We start from the raw sequence: 18,394 nt of genomic DNA, 5'->3' as shown, positions 1-18,394 counted from the left end.
CATAAAATAATGTTAAGTCCGCTCTCGTTTAGTATGAACTTTTTTTAATCTTTTTATATTCTACAAAAGTAAAACTTCAGGTTTGAACAGAAACATTACTACTATTTATTAATGTTTAAACTTGGAGCACAAAGAAAATAAGTTCAGGCTTTTCAAATCAGCTACAAATATAATAACAAAAGCTGATGTTATAAGAACAAACGGGCCGCTTCATTTTGCAAGTTCTTATTTAAATAAAAAAAGCCAATAGTCAAGAAAATGACTTATCTAGTCTTCAAACCACGATGCATCTCTGGCTTTCTTCACAAACAATTCAACCTGAAAAAAGTGAAGAGAAATAATCAATCGTAATCATTTACTGGAAAATAAAAGATCAGACCAGATTTCATGTCATTCCTGGGGGTATCGTGATCAATATTTATTGTGATCTTTTATACCTTTGTTCAGTTAAGTTTGAAGGGCAAATACTTTGAACGTTTACTCAAGAAAAGTAAGACCACAAGTAAATGAAAGTAATCGTGAATTAGTGTTTGATTACTAAAGTTTTTTTTGGCACTGCAAAATGTTGACCTACCTTTGCGAGTAACTGTGGATTAACCTCCACTTGCATTTCCCTCATCATTTCCAAAAAGATTTCTGTCCCTACCCTAATTATGAAGAGAGAAGAGCAGTTGTGTGAAAATGAACATCTCGACTCTTACTAAACCAAAATTTTTTCCACGAAATATTCATCAAGTAGTTTCAATCCAAATATTTTTTCAAAAAAACTATCTATAAAACGGCTGATTATTTCTCTGTACTGTGATATAAACACTGTATAAAAGCTGTACAGCACTCGAAAACTAAGGACAGCAAGCTTAGGAATGCGAGTCGTAGCCGAATATTAGATCAAATTGTACTTAATCACTATTTATCAAGAGGGATGTTAGTGGTTAAAAGTCCTTCTTGAATGAATGAACTCGAGGTGATCATGCGGTATTGGGCAAATTCTACAAAGGTAGAACTTCGTAGATCACTTAGCGTTTCAATCCCGCCCGACAAAAATCAATGTCAATAACATTCAAGTTTTGCCTGCAACTTTCAAAACATCGTCCTCCAACACTCAACTTCATGCATCAACATTAACCGGGGAAGGGAAAAAACATTAAAAGTGATTAAATCCAAAATCTAAGTAATAGGGCGAAAGAGTTATTACTTTTCGAAAGTCAGGAATTCCGCGGTAAAAGTATCGGCTATTCTCGTCGGAAATTTTCAAAAATACCCCTAAAATATACCAGAAGTCTTTTAATTGGACGATTATTAACCCCTAAGAGATACCCTAAAAGATACCAAGAAATGCCGAAATTCTAAATAACAAATTTAACACCCTAAAAGATACCATATCGCTGCTTTTTACCCCTAAGAGATACGAAGACCATACCAGATAGTTTTACCCCGGAGTCCCCCCCCCCCCCGGGGCAGCAATTTATTATAGCCATTATGTACTTTGTAATTACCTGTCATTGTACTTCATAAGAGTATCAAAAACCTCTTCAAAGAATTCAGCATCCCACTTTTTTGAAGGGTTGTCAAAGTACATTTCTGTCATCTGCAACAATGAAATATATTAACTTTTATTACATAGTTAAGATGATTGGTAGAAAACTAGTGAACGGAGCACAGTGCTGACACCACCCGCTCGCGCGAAGTGCTGCTGGATCCTGATGCGACCGTCTTTCTTTTTGCATAAATAAATTCAATACCGAAATAAAATAAGTAAGTATATCATAAAACAAATAGAACAGCTCTTTCCGTGCACGGAAAAAGCTGTTTTATTTGTTAATTACAGCATTAAACTGCGATTATGGATTTTTGTCAATTTAAATGTCATTCACTCTATATTTACTATTCTAAAAATTAAATGGAATTCTTTTTAACCTTGTGGATACGCAAAGCGGAGAAATGAGTATTTGTTAGGGGTCTGATTATGCAAATACAGGGCTTGAAAAAGCGACTTGCCAATAGCCAAATGCCAGGCCAAATATAAGGTTTGGCAGGCAAAAATAATTATAAACTGCCAAATGGATAATAAAATTGCAGGCTAAAATTACAGCACATCATCCTTCAGTGTTTCTATATCTGGTATTTGTTGACATTCACAAATAAATCTCCTTTATTCAAAAATATTACTGGTCAAAAGAGTGTCCCTTGTCTTAAGCTCTCCATGGTAAGATCCTCTAGTTAGTTTGTGGATGCATAAACATGTGTACCAGTATCATTACTTTTTAATATTAAATACTCTTACAGAACTAATGCATGCTCAGAATATTTATTTAGAAGTCTGAAAATAATGAAATTTAATTTTGTCAGAAGTCTTTCCATAAAAATAAATGGCAGGTCAAAATTTGCTTCACCTGTCAAACATAAAAAACAGGGGCAGGCCCATTTTTACCTATTTCCTGACCTGAAATGCATTACTCACTGAAAGTGCTATATTTTTGTCACCATATTTATTCCACAGTGATGTATTGATAGGATGATAAGAGGATAAAATATATTATATATATGCTATATTCATCTGATGCATATTGTATGTCCCATCAAGCTTGGACCATCATAAACATAATAAAGGCATGGAAAAAAGTTGTCAGTGGACCATATTTATCTTAACTCATTTCAGACCAGTTGTCATTCCCCAGAAAATGACTTATGATCTTTTGTGAAATAAAAGGATGTAAAATGGTATTGTGAAATGGTTAATTATTTGATTATGCAATTAAGATGTGTTTAGTACCTTGATAAGGATGTGGAAGTTATACCAAGTCAGCTCTTAGAAGTGTCTCATAAGCTTTTCTTAAACCAGTTTAGTAAATGTAAAATTTTATTATCAAGGTACGTATCAAGTCTTAGGATTAAGTTCTATGATAAAATAAAGCATTTTGTAAAACCCGTTTGCATTACCATTTCAGATCCTTTCATTTCTTAAAAGATCATAAGCCCTAGAGAATAACATTTCTGTTTGAGTTGCTTTCATATTCATTTGTTTTCTCCTGTTCAACTGTTAAACGAAGAAATGATAATCTTGAGAATAACAAATAATTTGTTATCTTGGGAAAACATTGCAATGCAATGATTAACGTCCATACAAATTAATGGTTTCATTGGCGCTTGAAATTTTCACGGCTTTAGAGATACCATCACTTACTTTTTGTATAAGCTTTTCTCTTTCCACATACTCCTCATCTGACATCAACTAAAAAAAATGCAAAAAAATATTCTAATTAGCTTCTTTTAGGAGAAGTGGCTGGATGATTTTTGGAAGTGAGATTCTGGGAGAAGCCTGATAGAAGCAGGGTTCGAAATACATGTAATGGCAGCTCAAATATGTTCTTGTCAGGTAATATTGGCCAGTCACTTTATTTAAAAAAGACTAAACGATTTCCATTAATGTTTTGTCTTATTTGGTAAAATGATAGCTTTGCATCAAAATGTGTTAGTTTAATGTAAAAAAGCCTTTGCATTTATTTTCTAAAATGAGGCATTTTTTTTGAATACTGAAAACTTAAATCCCTATAGTAACCACATCTCAACTATGGTCTTCTCATATGAGGTATCTCTTATTCTAATATCTAACCTCAATTTTTTCTTCAAAAGAGAGCTTTGCATATCACGACTTTTTCCAGATGTGATTGAATGACTCTTCACAATGGCCAGTTTTATGCATAAATTCTTCTCTTATAATGATTGCCTTCTGTCTTTGATGACTTTTTTTCTTTAGTTTCAAAATGGCACTCATATAATACTCATCTCGCAAACAAGAAATCTTTCTGTACACCCAAAATTAGAACTAACTATGGTAAATTTGTTTCTTTGGCTCTAAAATCTGCAATTCCCTTGATGAAAACATAAAAGCATCAAGTTCAACATATAAGATTTTTAAAAAATAAAGAAAAACCCTTCGATCCCTGGCTCTTTACTTGGGGATTGTGAATCCCTTGTCACTAGGATGACTACGTTAATTAATGGTCCAGTGTCCAATGAAATGGGAAGGTTAAAAGAAACACTGAGAGTGCAACAAAACCTGGGCCTTGACCACTCTTAGTGCCAACAATTGAGACCAGCTTGCAGTATAGTACCAAAGCTAATGGTGAATGAGGCCTCAAAAACATTCACTGTATTACAACCAATAAACCCAATGATTATGCTAATGATCATTATGCAAATTATGAAATTTACCTTCACTTTATGTTTACTTTGAACTTGATTGGACAAACCTTAGATTCAAGGTTTGTCTGATTAAGTTCAAAGATTTAAAATGCAAAAGCAATGAACATTACTAATATGAGTGTAAATAATAGAAAGAAACTAGAGATTTTAGGTCATTTTTATTAAGAGCCTCATTTCCAGGCTAAAAGTTATGTGATCAAATTTTTCACCTTAATAAAAGCTTATGGAAAGTTTTCAAACAGCTATTCATGCATCCTGACCTAATTTCATGGTGATACATTGAAATACAATTGAAATAAAGGTTAATTTTTTGAAGTAGCCTCGTTTCCATGCTGAAAACTACAGGACATTTTTCAACCCTCCCTAAAACACGTCAATGCGACTTATAAAGTTGCCAAGAAATTTTTAAGGTCCTCTTAACACATCTAGACTAGTTGGCTGCTTTCAACACAAAATTCCCACTGGACCTTACTTTACGACATTTGCTCCCTGATTACTTAACCAAAATGGTGGCTGAAAATTGAAAATGAGTTAAATCAAAAAACCAATGACATCACTATAAAGAGCACATTTACTTTAGCAACCCTACGAAGGTTCGTTATGTCAGTTGTTATATCGGCCAAGAAAACTTTAGTTGTAAATTGACAAATTTACATATGTTTGTATATCTGGGGGTATAGCATATTTACTGTACATGTATATATATATATATATATATATATATATACAGGACACTTCAGTTTTGCAATGACATCATTTCTACATCATTTTCTGCTGGTTGATATTTGGGGTCAAATACGATTTAAGGCTGGTTCACACTAGCGTCATACTAGATCTTACTGATTCATACTAGATCTTAAACTCCTCTCCACTTCCGATTCCGTTGCTAGTGTGAACCAGCCTTTACAAGACAGAAATTCTGTTGGGACAAACTTTGGTAGGAATTTGGTAGGGCCAAATAATTTTTGTTGGCCTAGTGCAAATGCACCCTTATATAGTCAGTTACATACCGAACTTTCAATTTCATCAACATCATTAATCCATCGTGAGAGCCAGTTTGCGCTCTTTGCTTTATCAAGCCAAGTCCTAAGCTTTGCTCTGTCTTCAATTGCGCCTTCAGTGGACTGCCATCGCCTCCAACATGAAGGAAACGAGCCGAAAGGAATAAAAAGCCGGGATCTAGTTTCGTGGGGCTTTACTGAAAATAATATTTAATAGGGAAACCTATTAGAATAGATCCTTGAGTTCAACTGCGAAATTTCACAAACGCAAACAATTTATGAACATTTGAGATTTGATTATGACTCAAGAAAGGTTTCATTTCTCAAGCTCTTTAACACATGCCTGACTTTTTGTATGAAATTGTTAATACTACTTACGTAATGGAGTGGAATTTTTAGATAACCTTGATAAGAACGGTGCAATTCGACAAGAAATTGTCGTACTCCTCACCATCCTCCCCACTATTGCCGCCATCTTGGTTTTCGTTATGTGTAGCGTATGATCGAGGGAGACTGTGGAGGAAGGCTACAGCTATGTAACCAAGTGATGCGATAGAGGAAAATACAAGTTCGTTCAAAGTCACCAATCTTGCAGTAGGAGAAAAGCGTATAGGAAGGATATGGAATTTCCCCATTTAGGACAGCATTGTACACTAAAGACTTGCAAGCAATTAGGTAAACACAAAAACTTGTTTTATTTTGACGAAGGACTAATAACCAGTTTGAAATTTCAATATTGTGCGTGTACTATACAGGGAGCCCAATTTAGATTAAATTGAATGGTGAAAATATAATCGGAAAAATTCAATGATTAATTATTTTTAAAATTCGAGGTCAAGATAATATCCTTCGTAATGCGAAAGAGTAAAAAAACTGATGAAAAACGCACTAGAACATTTTTTTCGCGCGTGCCTTTGTTTTCCTATTTCTAATGTCGCTCTTATGTATAGGAAATCGAATGGTTTCGAGTGCAATTTGAAAAAAAAAATCACTACAAGTGAAGCTTTAAAATTAAGATGTTAAATTGCACGAGCCTTCCGAGGCAAAAAAATTTGATCAAAATAATCCCCACGATAGGGTTCATCTTTATATATAAAAAACTCTTTTGGCCCTTCCTCAAAGATTTCTATGACCGAAATTTTCGTGCAGAAAATTTTTCACTTGCAGAAAATTTTCTGCCATGTTATGTCAAGGTTCTTACCTGCGTAGGACTCGGGCGATAATGAATTTCGACCTTTTTACTCTCCCGCACAGGATTTTTGTAACATGTACACGACCCACCACCAGCCACCCCACAGGGCTAGTTTTGTTATTGAAAAATCCTTCCACAAAGTTTTCTATGGTTGACCAATCTCGTACCCAGAGCCTGCGTTTCTTCAGGATTTCTTGGACTTCCGGTATAACAGCGCATGCGTTCAAAGACTTGCCAAAAATTAAGAATATTTTTCCCCCAATTTTTAATTTGTACTATGATTTTGAATTCGATTTTGACTTCGATTTAATTTTTACTTTGCTTATTTTGACCGTTTATATCTCACTTTTTGAAAATTGTGCATGCGCCAAAAAATGAATTATGCCAGAGCCCTCGCTCTTAGCTTTGCCACAGGCCAGAAGAAACGCAGGCTCTGGGTACGAAATTGATGGTTGACATTTTTCTCCACTGTATAAAAGCACAGCATTTGAGATCGATCAATAAAGTGGATGACTCAGATGCAACTAAAGCTAACTAAACTACTTATAAGGTTGGCTTCACTTTGAAATCAATAGATAGGTCGAGTCAGTCAATCAAACCAAATATTGTTTGGCACTTTGCTGCAAAATTTGCTCCAATAAACCTATATCATGCTGCCGTGAAATTACAAGATATTTGATTAAATTGGTAAAAGGAGTTTACAATCAAATTTGTCACATTGATAATAAGTAAGATTGCAAAGAAATGTATGTGAAAAACGCTTTTCAAAGATATTTACTTTATTATTTTGTACAAAAAGTGAAAGCTATTCAAAAGTATATTATTAATATACTTTTGAATAACTTTCACTTTTTGTACAAAATAATAAAGTAAATTTTTGCAGTAAAACTTTGCACTAAAACTTATTGCAGTAAAACTTATTGATATTAGCGATTTGTATTTTGCTGTTCAATGTGGGATGATATGTAGTATTGAGCATACCATGCACACACTGGCATTAAGGCCTTTTTTAGGATTTAGGGGTTTTTTCCTCATGATTAGAGAAAATGGAAAAGCATTCTCTTGATCTCAGGATGCATGCTACAACCACCCTTCTCTATCGTAAACCAGAACAAGACAAATTGTGTTAGTGTAAGAGTCTCTATATAAAAAATAAAAGATAAAAAATAAAATAAAATAAAATAAAATAAAAAAATTAAATTTAAAAAAAATTAAAATAAAATAAATAATAATAAAAAAAAGAGAGTCTCTATATAAGTCTTATATGTAATAAAATCTGTTGTGTTCAATGTACCACATCCCTTAATTCTTTTACAGCCTTGAACAATAATTTATGACATCGATAACCATCAATAAAAATTGATGATAATCAATATACAGATTTTCTAGTTATAGGTTTTTGTTGACTTCCGATATTAATCAATTATTATTTATTTAATTTTTTCATTCATGTAAGATTTTATATTTTATTTAATTCTGCAACAGCCCCACCCCTATACACTGAACAAGCTAGTTTACTAAACATAATGTTTTTGAATACTATTAACCCATTTGCAATGGTGATCCTTGTTCTCTGTGCTATAATTATATAATGATTTTAGTCATTGATCTAAAGTAAACAAAATATTAATGCCCCTCTCTTAAGTTTGGCATGATGCCTTCAACTTGTGGGAATCTTTTTTAGACTTGCCATGCATTGCAGTGATGTACAAAACACACTGGACATTGCATTGATGTACAAACTTCTATTGCAGTATAAAAGTCCATGTTCATAACCTGTATGTTTGCTCCAATTTGACCAAAGGTTTATAAATTTTTCACAGGTTTCTTATTAATAAGTAGTTCAATATACTTGCAGATCATGTTTTATCAGGTCTAAAACTACTGGACTATCCCTTGTGCTTTTATACCAGATAAAGGCTCCTACTTACATTTAATATTTTAATAAGTTAAAAAAACACCACTTAATTATTGCCTCATATGTGTTAATTTATTTCTACCTGCAGATTTTCTTCCAATGCAGTGTGATGCTTGCAGTGAAACATTTTGGTGAGCAATAAAATTTACATTTTACTTTACCTTTTGCATGCAAAATATAAATTTTTTTATTCCCTATGCTTGCCAAGAAAGAAAGTCTTATTAAGACTAGTCATTATAAGTGGGAGGGGGGCTGCTGGGGGGAGGGGGGACTACGTTTCTTAATCATGTTCTAGTCAGGTCAGGTCATTTGAGTTACTCAAAAAAAAAGTGAGTTTTTCAAGATTTTATGGAATGATCTGATTGGTTGTTACTGTCCCGGAAAGACAATAGAGATTTTGTTGAAATCCCAGCGCCGTAGGTAGAGGGACTTTTACTCATCTTCCTGAGGCTTGAGTAGACATTTAAACACTAATCAATTGAAAGGTAGCGCTATTAGTTTGTAATATCATGATTACCCAGGAAGGTAAAACAAAACATAATTGACTTTGGTTAGCCTGCGTGCAGAATTTAACTGCCGTAAAGACCCTCTTAACAGCAGTAAAATTCAGTCTTCACGCAGGCTAACTTTGCTTAACCTACAGTACAGCTGAATAAATTACATATATGGCAGTCATTTCTTTAAAGAGTCTTGATTACCATGTACTTTAGGGGATTGTGAGCATGCAATTTCTTTTTTTGTTTTTGGTTACCAGTATACAATGAGCTAATAATTTCAAATACTCAGAAATGCTAAATAACTTTTTAACAAATCTTAAGAAAGAGTCACAATGTGATAAACCCATGTGAACGGCTACTCAATGGGTCCCACAAGTGTGAAGGCCTTTAACAGATTTTAGTAGAGTTGTTGTGCCCAGTACAGTATAAGATTTCTACTGGGTTGGTCTTGGTGATTGTTATATGAGGGACTGTGCCTCACAAGATTCACATTTAGACCTCAAGTTTCTTCATAATTTATGCTTCAATTTTGAAATGAATTTCTTTCAGCAAGGATCATGTAAGATATGCAGATCACTCATGTGAACAAGCTTATAAAAAGGTAAAGTCATAAAAAGCAAAGGATCATATGATGAGTTAAATGTTGGTCTGGGTGAGAATAGTCACTTCTGTTTTTGGTAGTGACTGACTTCAGCAATCATTGCATGTCATCTATGTGTAATCTAATGCCAATAGTCCTTTTGCAACAACTGGTCACATGACCATACCCCCCATAAAAAGAGACGTTGTGTCAAATTGAACACCAGAAATGGAAAGAGCACCTTGATATTTGTAAGAAGGCAAAATTTTAGCTTATAATGTTGACTATAGGAGAAATAGCATTGAATATAAAATTGAATATTTTATAAAGATTTGTGTGGGAAAATGTGCTGGATGGCAAAGCTTGCTATCTAGCATATTTCCCCATACAAATCCTTTATTCGATTTTGTATTTAATGCCATTTCTCCTTTGTTACATGTTATAAGCTGAAACTTTGCCTTCTTGCAAATATCAAGGTGCTCTTTCCATTTCTGGTGTTCAATTTTACGTAAAGTCTCTCTTTACGGGGGGTTGGGTCACATGACCTGTTGTTGCAAAAGGCCTATTGAAAGGAAATATTGCCAAACATAGTTTTTTTTGGGGGGAGGGGTGGTTAGGTTAATATTATACATTTCAAATAATTTTACCCTGCAGATTTTTGAATGTTAATTTGATGTTCCTAACTTTGCTGGGAACCTTTACCCAGTGCATATGTTAAATAATATGTTATATACTGTATTATTTTTCCTTTTATATTCTTATTTCCTCCCTATCTGTGAGGGGAAAAAAGGGGAGAACCTGTACGAAGTTACAAAACTGATAAGGAGTCTGGTTAGATACATTCAACATGTTTCAAGTATTCGGTAACTATTGATGGACCGAGATCTTTTATCAGTTACTTACAGTTTTGCCTACTTTGAGCATTCATGGATATAGAGTTTTAGAAAATTGTAAAAGGGTTGGTTTTTGGTGACTAACTTCAGTGAAATAAGTTGGGGAGGGTGGGGGGAGGGTAGGGGGAGGGGTGTGGGGTACTGCCTAATAATTTTTAGAACAGAACTTCCGCTATAAAAGTTGCCACATTATCTTAGGTCTTAGATAGGGTTGAATTTTACATTGTTTGGGGGGGTCTGGATCCTAGCAGAAATTCCCTACCACTGAACCACCCCTAGTAAACCCCACCCCCTCCCCAGAAAGTATATGTGTTGCTTTCCTTAATCATGTTTTGGATGTAAAGTTGTGTTTATCATTTATGTTTTACGAGATGGGTATCAGAGTCCACGTCCAGTCTCTTGATTTCACTCATTTTCCAGTTTATGATGTTAAAAATATAGGATACCACAGGGACTGCCAAGGTGTTACCATCATCATATCATCATCATCATCATCATTATCATTATTACAAAAAAAACTCCTTTATGTCTTATGCTATAATATTAAAGTCATTAATTTTCAAATATTAATACTTGTATTGTTGTATAAATGAAAGGTTAATCAAGTTCCAATATGTCCTTTATGTCATACACCAGTACCAGTACCAAGAGGAGAACAACCAGATATAAAGGTATTACAAACATGCACTTCATACATTACTGAGTTATACACAATACTGTATACACCTACTTGCAAGAAGGTTGTCATACCAGAATAGAACATTTGTAATTTAGTTAATTTACCGATTAGGAATAAATTTGCACTGACGTCAGACTCGAATTCATCAGTAAGAAAAAGATAATTTTGGACGACATGATGTAACAGGCATGCAGATGAAGATGTATTTTCAAAGTTAAAACGAAAATGAATCAATAAAAAATATGATCAGAATTTGTTTTTGTACGTTTCTGCTGGTAGAATCCCATTGTGGCTATCATGCAGTAAATAAATAGGTTGACATAACAACAATGCTAAAAGAATTTCCCTTTAGACTGGGAAAACTAACGTAACTAAAACTACGAATTCTAGCGCTGCCTGGCGTTTCTGATATGTTATTAGTTACTCTGACGTCAGTGATGATTTATTCCTAATCGGTAAATTTACTAAATCACTAATTTATTAAATTACAAATGTTCTATTCTTGTATGACAACTTTCTTGCAAGTAGGCACGGGTAAAACAACACTTTTTAAGAGAAATATTTAAGGATGTTTTCGGCAATGATTTTCAACAACGCGTGTTCTTTAATCTCTTCGTTCCAATCCATTCAACTTAGGTCTCACATTAAGAGTAAAACTTGAGAAATAATACTAGGGCAGGGGTACATACATGTAGTAACAAAAGTAACGACATATAACTTTTTAGATAGCAGTTTAGGGACACCACTATCAGGTCGCACAAACAGTTCACTTTATGCGATATGATAGTATTTCTATATCTTACATTCTTGTCTCTGAGGCTGGTGGGAGAGAAAAGTACTCCCTCGACCTAAAGTCTGGACGGGGGTCAGAAAAAGACCTTGCAAGCAGGGTATTAACTCGCGTACTCTGGATATGACGGCTGGAACTAAACTTTTTACGTCTTTCTATCTATCTATCTATCTTCGCATAAATCCGGGGGGGGGGGGGGGGGGATACTCCACCAGAATTTTGGTAGGGTTGTTTCGGTGTTCCGCTGGAATTCTGAAAGGGGTACCCTGTTTATGATAATGAAAAAACTCAAATTTGTAGACCCTGTTTATGATAAAAGATATAATTTATTGCACTGAGTTCCTGTTTCAATTATCATGTCATCTCGCGTATCGTTTTTTACGACCATAATAACCAGTTTCGGTCAATACGAAAGTAGAATCCTTGAATATGACAGAAAACTCAGGAAGAACTTGAAGCTTGAGTGAAATTGCATACCCTGTTTATGACAAGAAGCTCGAAAAACCATACCCTGTTCAGCGGATCATCCCCGTGTAGTCCATGGGAGTACCCCCCCGGGTATTTCTAGATCACGATGAGTTGAATTTGGGCTTTTATTACTAAGTCTATCTCCTTTGGTAGTGACATTCTATACAGGACATTCTCATAATGGCTGACAAATGCACGAAAACGAGGTCAGCCGGTCATTAGTTCACAGTTAAAAGTGAAAGATATAAAAGTACACGAAATGCGTTTATAGGAGAAAAGTAATCAATGGCCTTTGTGTTTCAACCTGAATTCGCGTTAACCACCTTTATTTCGAACGAGCAGCCTTGCTCGACCTTCCTAGATTCAGTCAAGATTTTGCGTAAGAACTACGATGGAAGGTGTACTAACTCCTTAGACCGGCCCTTTCGTACGCTCCAAGGACCTGAGTTTTGTGGCTTTTAGGCCTACAACGTTGATGACTGCAGAACACCCAAGACTGTCGCTAAAGAAAAAAAGATGACTGGGTGGCCTCATTTTCGTGCGATCGTCAGCCATTATGAGAACGATGAATTGAAATAAGTGTACACATCTTAAGTTTGTCGGTTATGGTTTTTTTAAAAGGTTGGTGAACATATTGACAGGGATTGTCAGTCAGATCCGGCAGTGAAAAAGAGAAATGCATTTGTAAACAAATGCAGTGTTAAAGGTTGCAAGCAAAAAGAGGTACCAAAATATGCTAATTTTTAATTTCACTTCATTTCACTATTGGTATATTCTCCTTAGGAGGGACCAATAATTATCAGAGGGAGGTGGCCAACTGCACTTTAAGAATAAGAAGAAAAGAATAGAAAACGCGGTTTTCACTGACTTGTGGGTTATATGTAGTTGCTAGTCATCCTGAAGTTTTGGTCTCCTGTGTTTATATGTCTAATATATCAATTAACAAAACTACTTGCATATTACTAATAAAAGGCTGCGAGACAAAACTTTCAAAGAACGAGGCATTTTTGTAAAAAATGTATTTTCGATTTCGGCAATGCCAACCTAGCTATGTGGTCCCGTTGAGAGTCAGTAATTGTTAGTACAGCATAACAACAGGGAGGAAGACCTTGGAAACGGTAGGAAAACCTTGGAATCAAAGATGACTTATAATGAAAATCTTGCATGTGAAGGTTGTCGGAGGATTGACCGGCCACGACCGCAGCAATAAGAGGCGGGGCAGTGCATAGCACCCGTGTTTCCTAAACATTCTTGCTAATATGTTATTAATTATTATATGTATTTTACAACCTATTGTCTATTTAACTATCTTTTTCATGTTATTCCATAGCTAATAAAAGTTCAATGCGAATCATGTCGAGAAAACTTTTGTCTAAAGCACAGACATGAGCAGGACCACAGTTGTTCATCATTGCATACTGCTAAGCCGATTTCTAGTACCTCTAGGTAAAAACTACAAACTTTCAATATTTTCTATCGTTATTGAGAATCAAAAGTCGGGAGGGGAGGATGATATCGTTATAAAGAATCGAAAATTGGGAAGGGGGGGGGGGGGGGGGGGATGATCACAACTTTCTACCGTGATAGAGTTTTGCGCAAATACTAAACTGATCGATGAAATCAAATAAAAATTGTTATCGAGTAATGTTTTTTATTTAGTAACTGTTTTTATAGTACACTCAACAAAATTACTCGACTCTGATTGGTCGAGAGGAGTACAATTATAGCGTTAATTGTACTCCCTAGGAGTACCGAATTAAGTCGCTATGGCGACACGGCCAAAACAATGTCAAAACAATTGTTTTCTATCATTTTGTACTTAAAAACATATAAATAAAATTTCAAAGCCGTAAGGACTAATCTTTTTTATGCATTTCAGTTGCGCGATGGACTGAAAATCGGCCGCCAAATAGACAAAGATGAACGGCGTCGCTTCGCATTTTTTACTGAAATTTTGTTGAGTGAACTATAAACAAAAAATCGCTCGATCTTCTCGTACAATTTGGAATTAATAGACACCGAGTAATGTTTTGAAAGTTCTTTAATTGCACTCGCCTAAAGGCTCGTGCAATTACAAGAACTTTCAAAACATTACTCGTGTCTATTAATTTCCTTATAGTACACTCAACAAAATTACTCGACTCTGATTGGTCAAGAGGAGTACAATTATAGCGTTAATTGTACTCCGTAGGAGTACCGAATTAAGTCGCTATGGCAACACGGCCAAAACAATGTCAAAACAATTATTTTCTATCATTTTGTACTTAAAAAACATATAAATAAAATTTTAAAGCCGTAAGAACTAATCTTTTTTATGCATTTCAGTTGCGCGATGGACTGAAAACCGGTCGCCAAATAGACAAAGATGAACAGCGTCGCTTTGCATTTTTTACTGAAATTTTGTTGAGTGAACTATAAACAAAAAATCGCACGATCTTCTCGTACAAAAGGCTTGTGCAATTACAAGAACTTTCAAAACATTACTCGTGTCTATTAATTTCCAAATTGTACTCGAGATCGTGCGATTTCCTAAACAAATTGTACTCGAGATCGTGCGATTTCCTATACTAATTTCCGTTCATGCCCACGGGCATGTCCTACTTTTAACATTAAAAAATTCTGATCTGCATTCAGTAAAAAAGAGATATCTCAGAAATTATTGAGCGACCACCAAGCTCGAAGGAGCGAAATCTACGACTTGAGCAATTAATCTACATCATATTGACAATCTGACAAAAGTACGGCCAAGTGTCCAAGAGTTTGTTACAAATTTAAGATTTCATTTGACTTATTTATATCACTTCTTATAGTGCACTCAACAAAATTACTCGACTCTGATTGGTCGAGAGGAGTACAATTATAGCGTTAATTGTACTCCGTAGGAGTACCGAATTAAGTCGCTGTGGAAACACGGCCAAAACAATGTCAACAGCAGCAAAAAAAAAAAAAAAAAAAAAAAAGCCGTAAAAACTAATAAGAACTCATCTTTTTTATGCATTTCAGTTGCGCGATGGACTGGAAATCGGCCGCCAAATAGACAAAGATGAACGGCGCCGCTTCGCATTTTTTACTGAAATTTTGTTGAGTGAACTACAAACAAAAAATCGCACGATCTTCTCGTACAATTTGGAATTAATAGACACGAGTAATGTTTTGAAAGTTCTTTAATTGCACTCGCCTAAAGGCTCGTGCAATTACAAGAACTTTCAAAACATTACTCGTGTCTATTAATTTCCAAATTGTACTCGAGATCGTGCGATTTCCTATACATATCAGTTTATTTATATCCATCCATAAACGAGTTATTGTAAGGGGTCTGAATACGCAAGTTGATTATTAATGCTATCAAATATTGGTATCCGCACACAACCGCGGTGAAAAGAAATTTATTATCGATGCATTTTTCAGGGAGAGAAAGGTAAGACCTACTCAGCAAGGAACAAGTACGTTGTTACAGCCATCTACGCTCGTAAGTACATTTAAGGGGAAAGTAAAGCTATTTTATTAGCCTTATTGACGCTTTTGTGGACAGTGACTACGATAAATGGTATCCTTGTTGAACAAAATGGACTTCATTTGGATGTTTTCTGATCCATCTCTACTATATAGATGTTGTCCTTGAATGAAGTTATAATTATAGATATACCAGCTTACTTTTAAATCGTATGACCTAAATGTAGCTGTTTATTCATTATTGGTTAGTGACCAAAAAAAACTATTTCGAAACACCTTAACACTATTTTTGAACTATGTGTAAGACACAACAAAGGGAGCTCCACTTTTATGCAGTGCCTAAATTTATATATTAAGTATACTTTTATGTTATTTCTGATAAAGAATGAAGATGAAGCTTTGGCTTTTGCTATCCAAGCATCACTTAACGTCGAAACTGGCTCAAACCATACTACGAAAGAGGCTCCCAGAACCTTAACAGCTCAGGAAGAGGAAGATTTAGCACTGGCACAGGCACTTGTCCAGTCTGAAAAAGAAGAATCAGAACGACAACTGGTATGTAGAAATTGTTGTGTTTGTTGAGAATTTGTTGCCGGAGTGAATCCGAAAACAAAGTCTAGAAAAAGAAAAAGAAATTAGTAAAAAAACGATAGAGACTTCATGTATTCCAACCTTGTGTTCTATGTATGTATTATTTCGGGTTAGAGGAAGATGTGAATATTTTGTTTACAGATACACGCACTTCTTTCCTATTATTTATGGTTTCCTTCTATTTTCAGGCTGAGCAAGGAAGAAGCGAGAAAAAGTTGGATTGCAAGCTTTCTTAAACAAAAAGATATCATATTAATATATATAGAACTTCTAAAAAATTGTTCACTAAAGACATGTAAGGAAAATAAGCACAAGTAATTGAAGTTTATTCAGGAGAAAATGGCCATGATGTGTACTGAGAATAATAACGTAACAGACCTTTTCGGCTTGGTCTTAATTTTTTCCCCATTTCAGAGCACTTGTCATTCCCTAGAGTATCATTTCTTTGTTTGACGGTTGTGCATGAGAAGTCATGAATACAACTAAAAGAATTATTTTCTCAGGACTTTTACAAATTTCCCCTCGTTATTCTGGCACATTTAATCCCTTATATAGTACATAGTACACTCAACAAAATTACTCGACTCTGATTGGTCGAGAGGAGTACAATCATAGCGTTAATTGTACTCCGTAGGAGTACCGAATTAAGTCGCTATGGCAACGCGGCCAAAACAATGTCAAAACAATTTTTTTCTTCTATCATTTTGTGCTTAAAAAAACCATATGAATAAATTTTTAAAGCCGTAAGAACTAATCTTTTTTATGCATTTCAGTTGCGCGATGGACTGAAAATCGGCCGCCAAATAGACAAAGATGAACGGCGTCGCTTCGCATTTTTTACTGAAATTTTGTTGAGTGAACTATAAACAAAAAATCGCACGATCTTCTCGTACAATTTGGAATTAATAGACACTCGTAATGTTTTGAAAGTTCTTTAATTGCACTCATTTCCAAATTGTACTCGAGATCGTGCGATTTCCTATACTAATATCCCGAAGATGCCATGATATTAGTTTGTAATATCATGATCTCCGAGGAAATAAACGAAGTTTGTAGACAGGACTGTAAACCTTGAATGCTATTAGTATGGTACATTAGTTCTAATCATCCCTCATCAATGAAGTCAATGGTACATTAGTTCTAATCATCCCTCATCAATGAAACATGAGGAACGATTAGTTCTAATCATCCCTCATTAATGAAACATGGAGGACGATTAGTTCTAATCATCTCTCATTAATGAAACATGAGGGACAATTAGTTCTAATAATCCCTCATCAATGAAACATGAGGGACAGTTAGTTCTAATCATCTCTCATTAATGAAACATGAGGGACAATTAGTTCTAATAATCCCTCATCAATGAAACATGAAGGACAATTAGTTCTAATCATCTCTCATTAATGAAACATGAGGGACAATTAGTTCTAATCATCCCTCATCAATGAAACATGAGGGACAATTAGTTCTAATCATCCCTCATTAATGAAACATGAGGGACAATTAGTTCTAATCATCCCTCATTAATGAAACATGAGGGACGATTAGTTCTAATCATCTCTCATTAATGAAACATGAGGGACAATTAGTTCTAATCATCCCTCATTAATGAAACATGAGGGACAATTAGATAGTAAAGGAAGCGGAGAAAAGAACCAAGCCCAAGCCAAAATGAAGATAATGTACTGCTTGTCTCAGCATGTGAAGAGTATGAAGAGAAGACAGAGAAATTGAGCACAGGAGTTAATTTGGGAGGAGTTTTGCAAGGAGCAACTTTAAACAATGTCAAAATCACTATCAAGGTTAATATGCATGCGCAATAAAATGTCTGTTTACACTAAATAAGACAAAAGTATATATTACAATCATTTCTTCTGTGTGAATTATTAATAAATAAAAAAACGCAAACGCTATTGATCTAGTGTGTATGTTGAATCAAACGCATATACCAATAGACCAGTTTCGAATTCCAAGTTACTGCTGTGTTCCTTGATTACAGACTCATTTGCACAGGGTTAGCCTCGTGTTTGTGCAGAATATTCACTTGTTGCAGTCAAGGTCCGTCGAGCTTCCAAGTGTTTGTATTGTTGAAGTTGTGCATTCTTTACTTTACCGTTGGTATTTGT

General features: G+C 34.9%; 2 protein-coding genes across 2 annotated transcripts; one reads left to right on the top strand and one right to left on the bottom strand.

The window, feature by feature from the left end:
* Nucleotides 1-81: 81 nt before the first annotated feature.
* Nucleotides 82-5,732, bottom strand: LOC116307431 (uncharacterized). The gene is made up of 6 exons (XM_031717687.2): nucleotides 5,586-5,732; nucleotides 5,217-5,404; nucleotides 3,185-3,232; nucleotides 1,497-1,588; nucleotides 575-647; nucleotides 82-318 (listed from the first exon to the last, which is right to left on the bottom strand). Exons 1-6 carry the CDS (start codon nucleotides 5,680-5,682, stop codon nucleotides 268-270), a joined length of 549 nt encoding a protein of 182 aa, XP_031573547.1. The 5' UTR covers nucleotides 5,683-5,732; the 3' UTR covers nucleotides 82-267.
* A 20-nt stretch (nucleotides 5,733-5,752) lies between these two features.
* LOC116307430 (AN1-type zinc finger protein 2A) lies at nucleotides 5,753-17,337 on the top strand. The gene is made up of 9 exons (XM_031717686.2): nucleotides 5,753-5,882; nucleotides 8,406-8,448; nucleotides 9,364-9,415; nucleotides 10,884-10,958; nucleotides 12,846-12,947; nucleotides 13,555-13,670; nucleotides 15,633-15,693; nucleotides 16,062-16,232; nucleotides 16,457-17,337. The coding sequence occupies exons 1-9, from the start codon at nucleotides 5,828-5,830 to the stop codon at nucleotides 16,502-16,504; spliced, it is 723 nt and encodes a 240-aa protein (XP_031573546.1). The 5' UTR covers nucleotides 5,753-5,827; the 3' UTR covers nucleotides 16,505-17,337.
* Nucleotides 17,338-18,394: the final 1,057 nt, after the last annotated feature.

This window comes from Actinia tenebrosa, unplaced genomic scaffold (assembly GCF_029948245.1).
Source record: "Actinia tenebrosa isolate PJP-AT-01 unplaced genomic scaffold, QUT_ActTen_1.0 PGA_scaffold6__47_contigs__length_16458017, whole genome shotgun sequence".
In the NCBI taxonomy this organism is placed as follows: domain Eukaryota; kingdom Metazoa; phylum Cnidaria; class Anthozoa; order Actiniaria; family Actiniidae; genus Actinia; species Actinia tenebrosa.
This window is presented reverse-complemented; position numbering and strand designations above follow the sequence as displayed.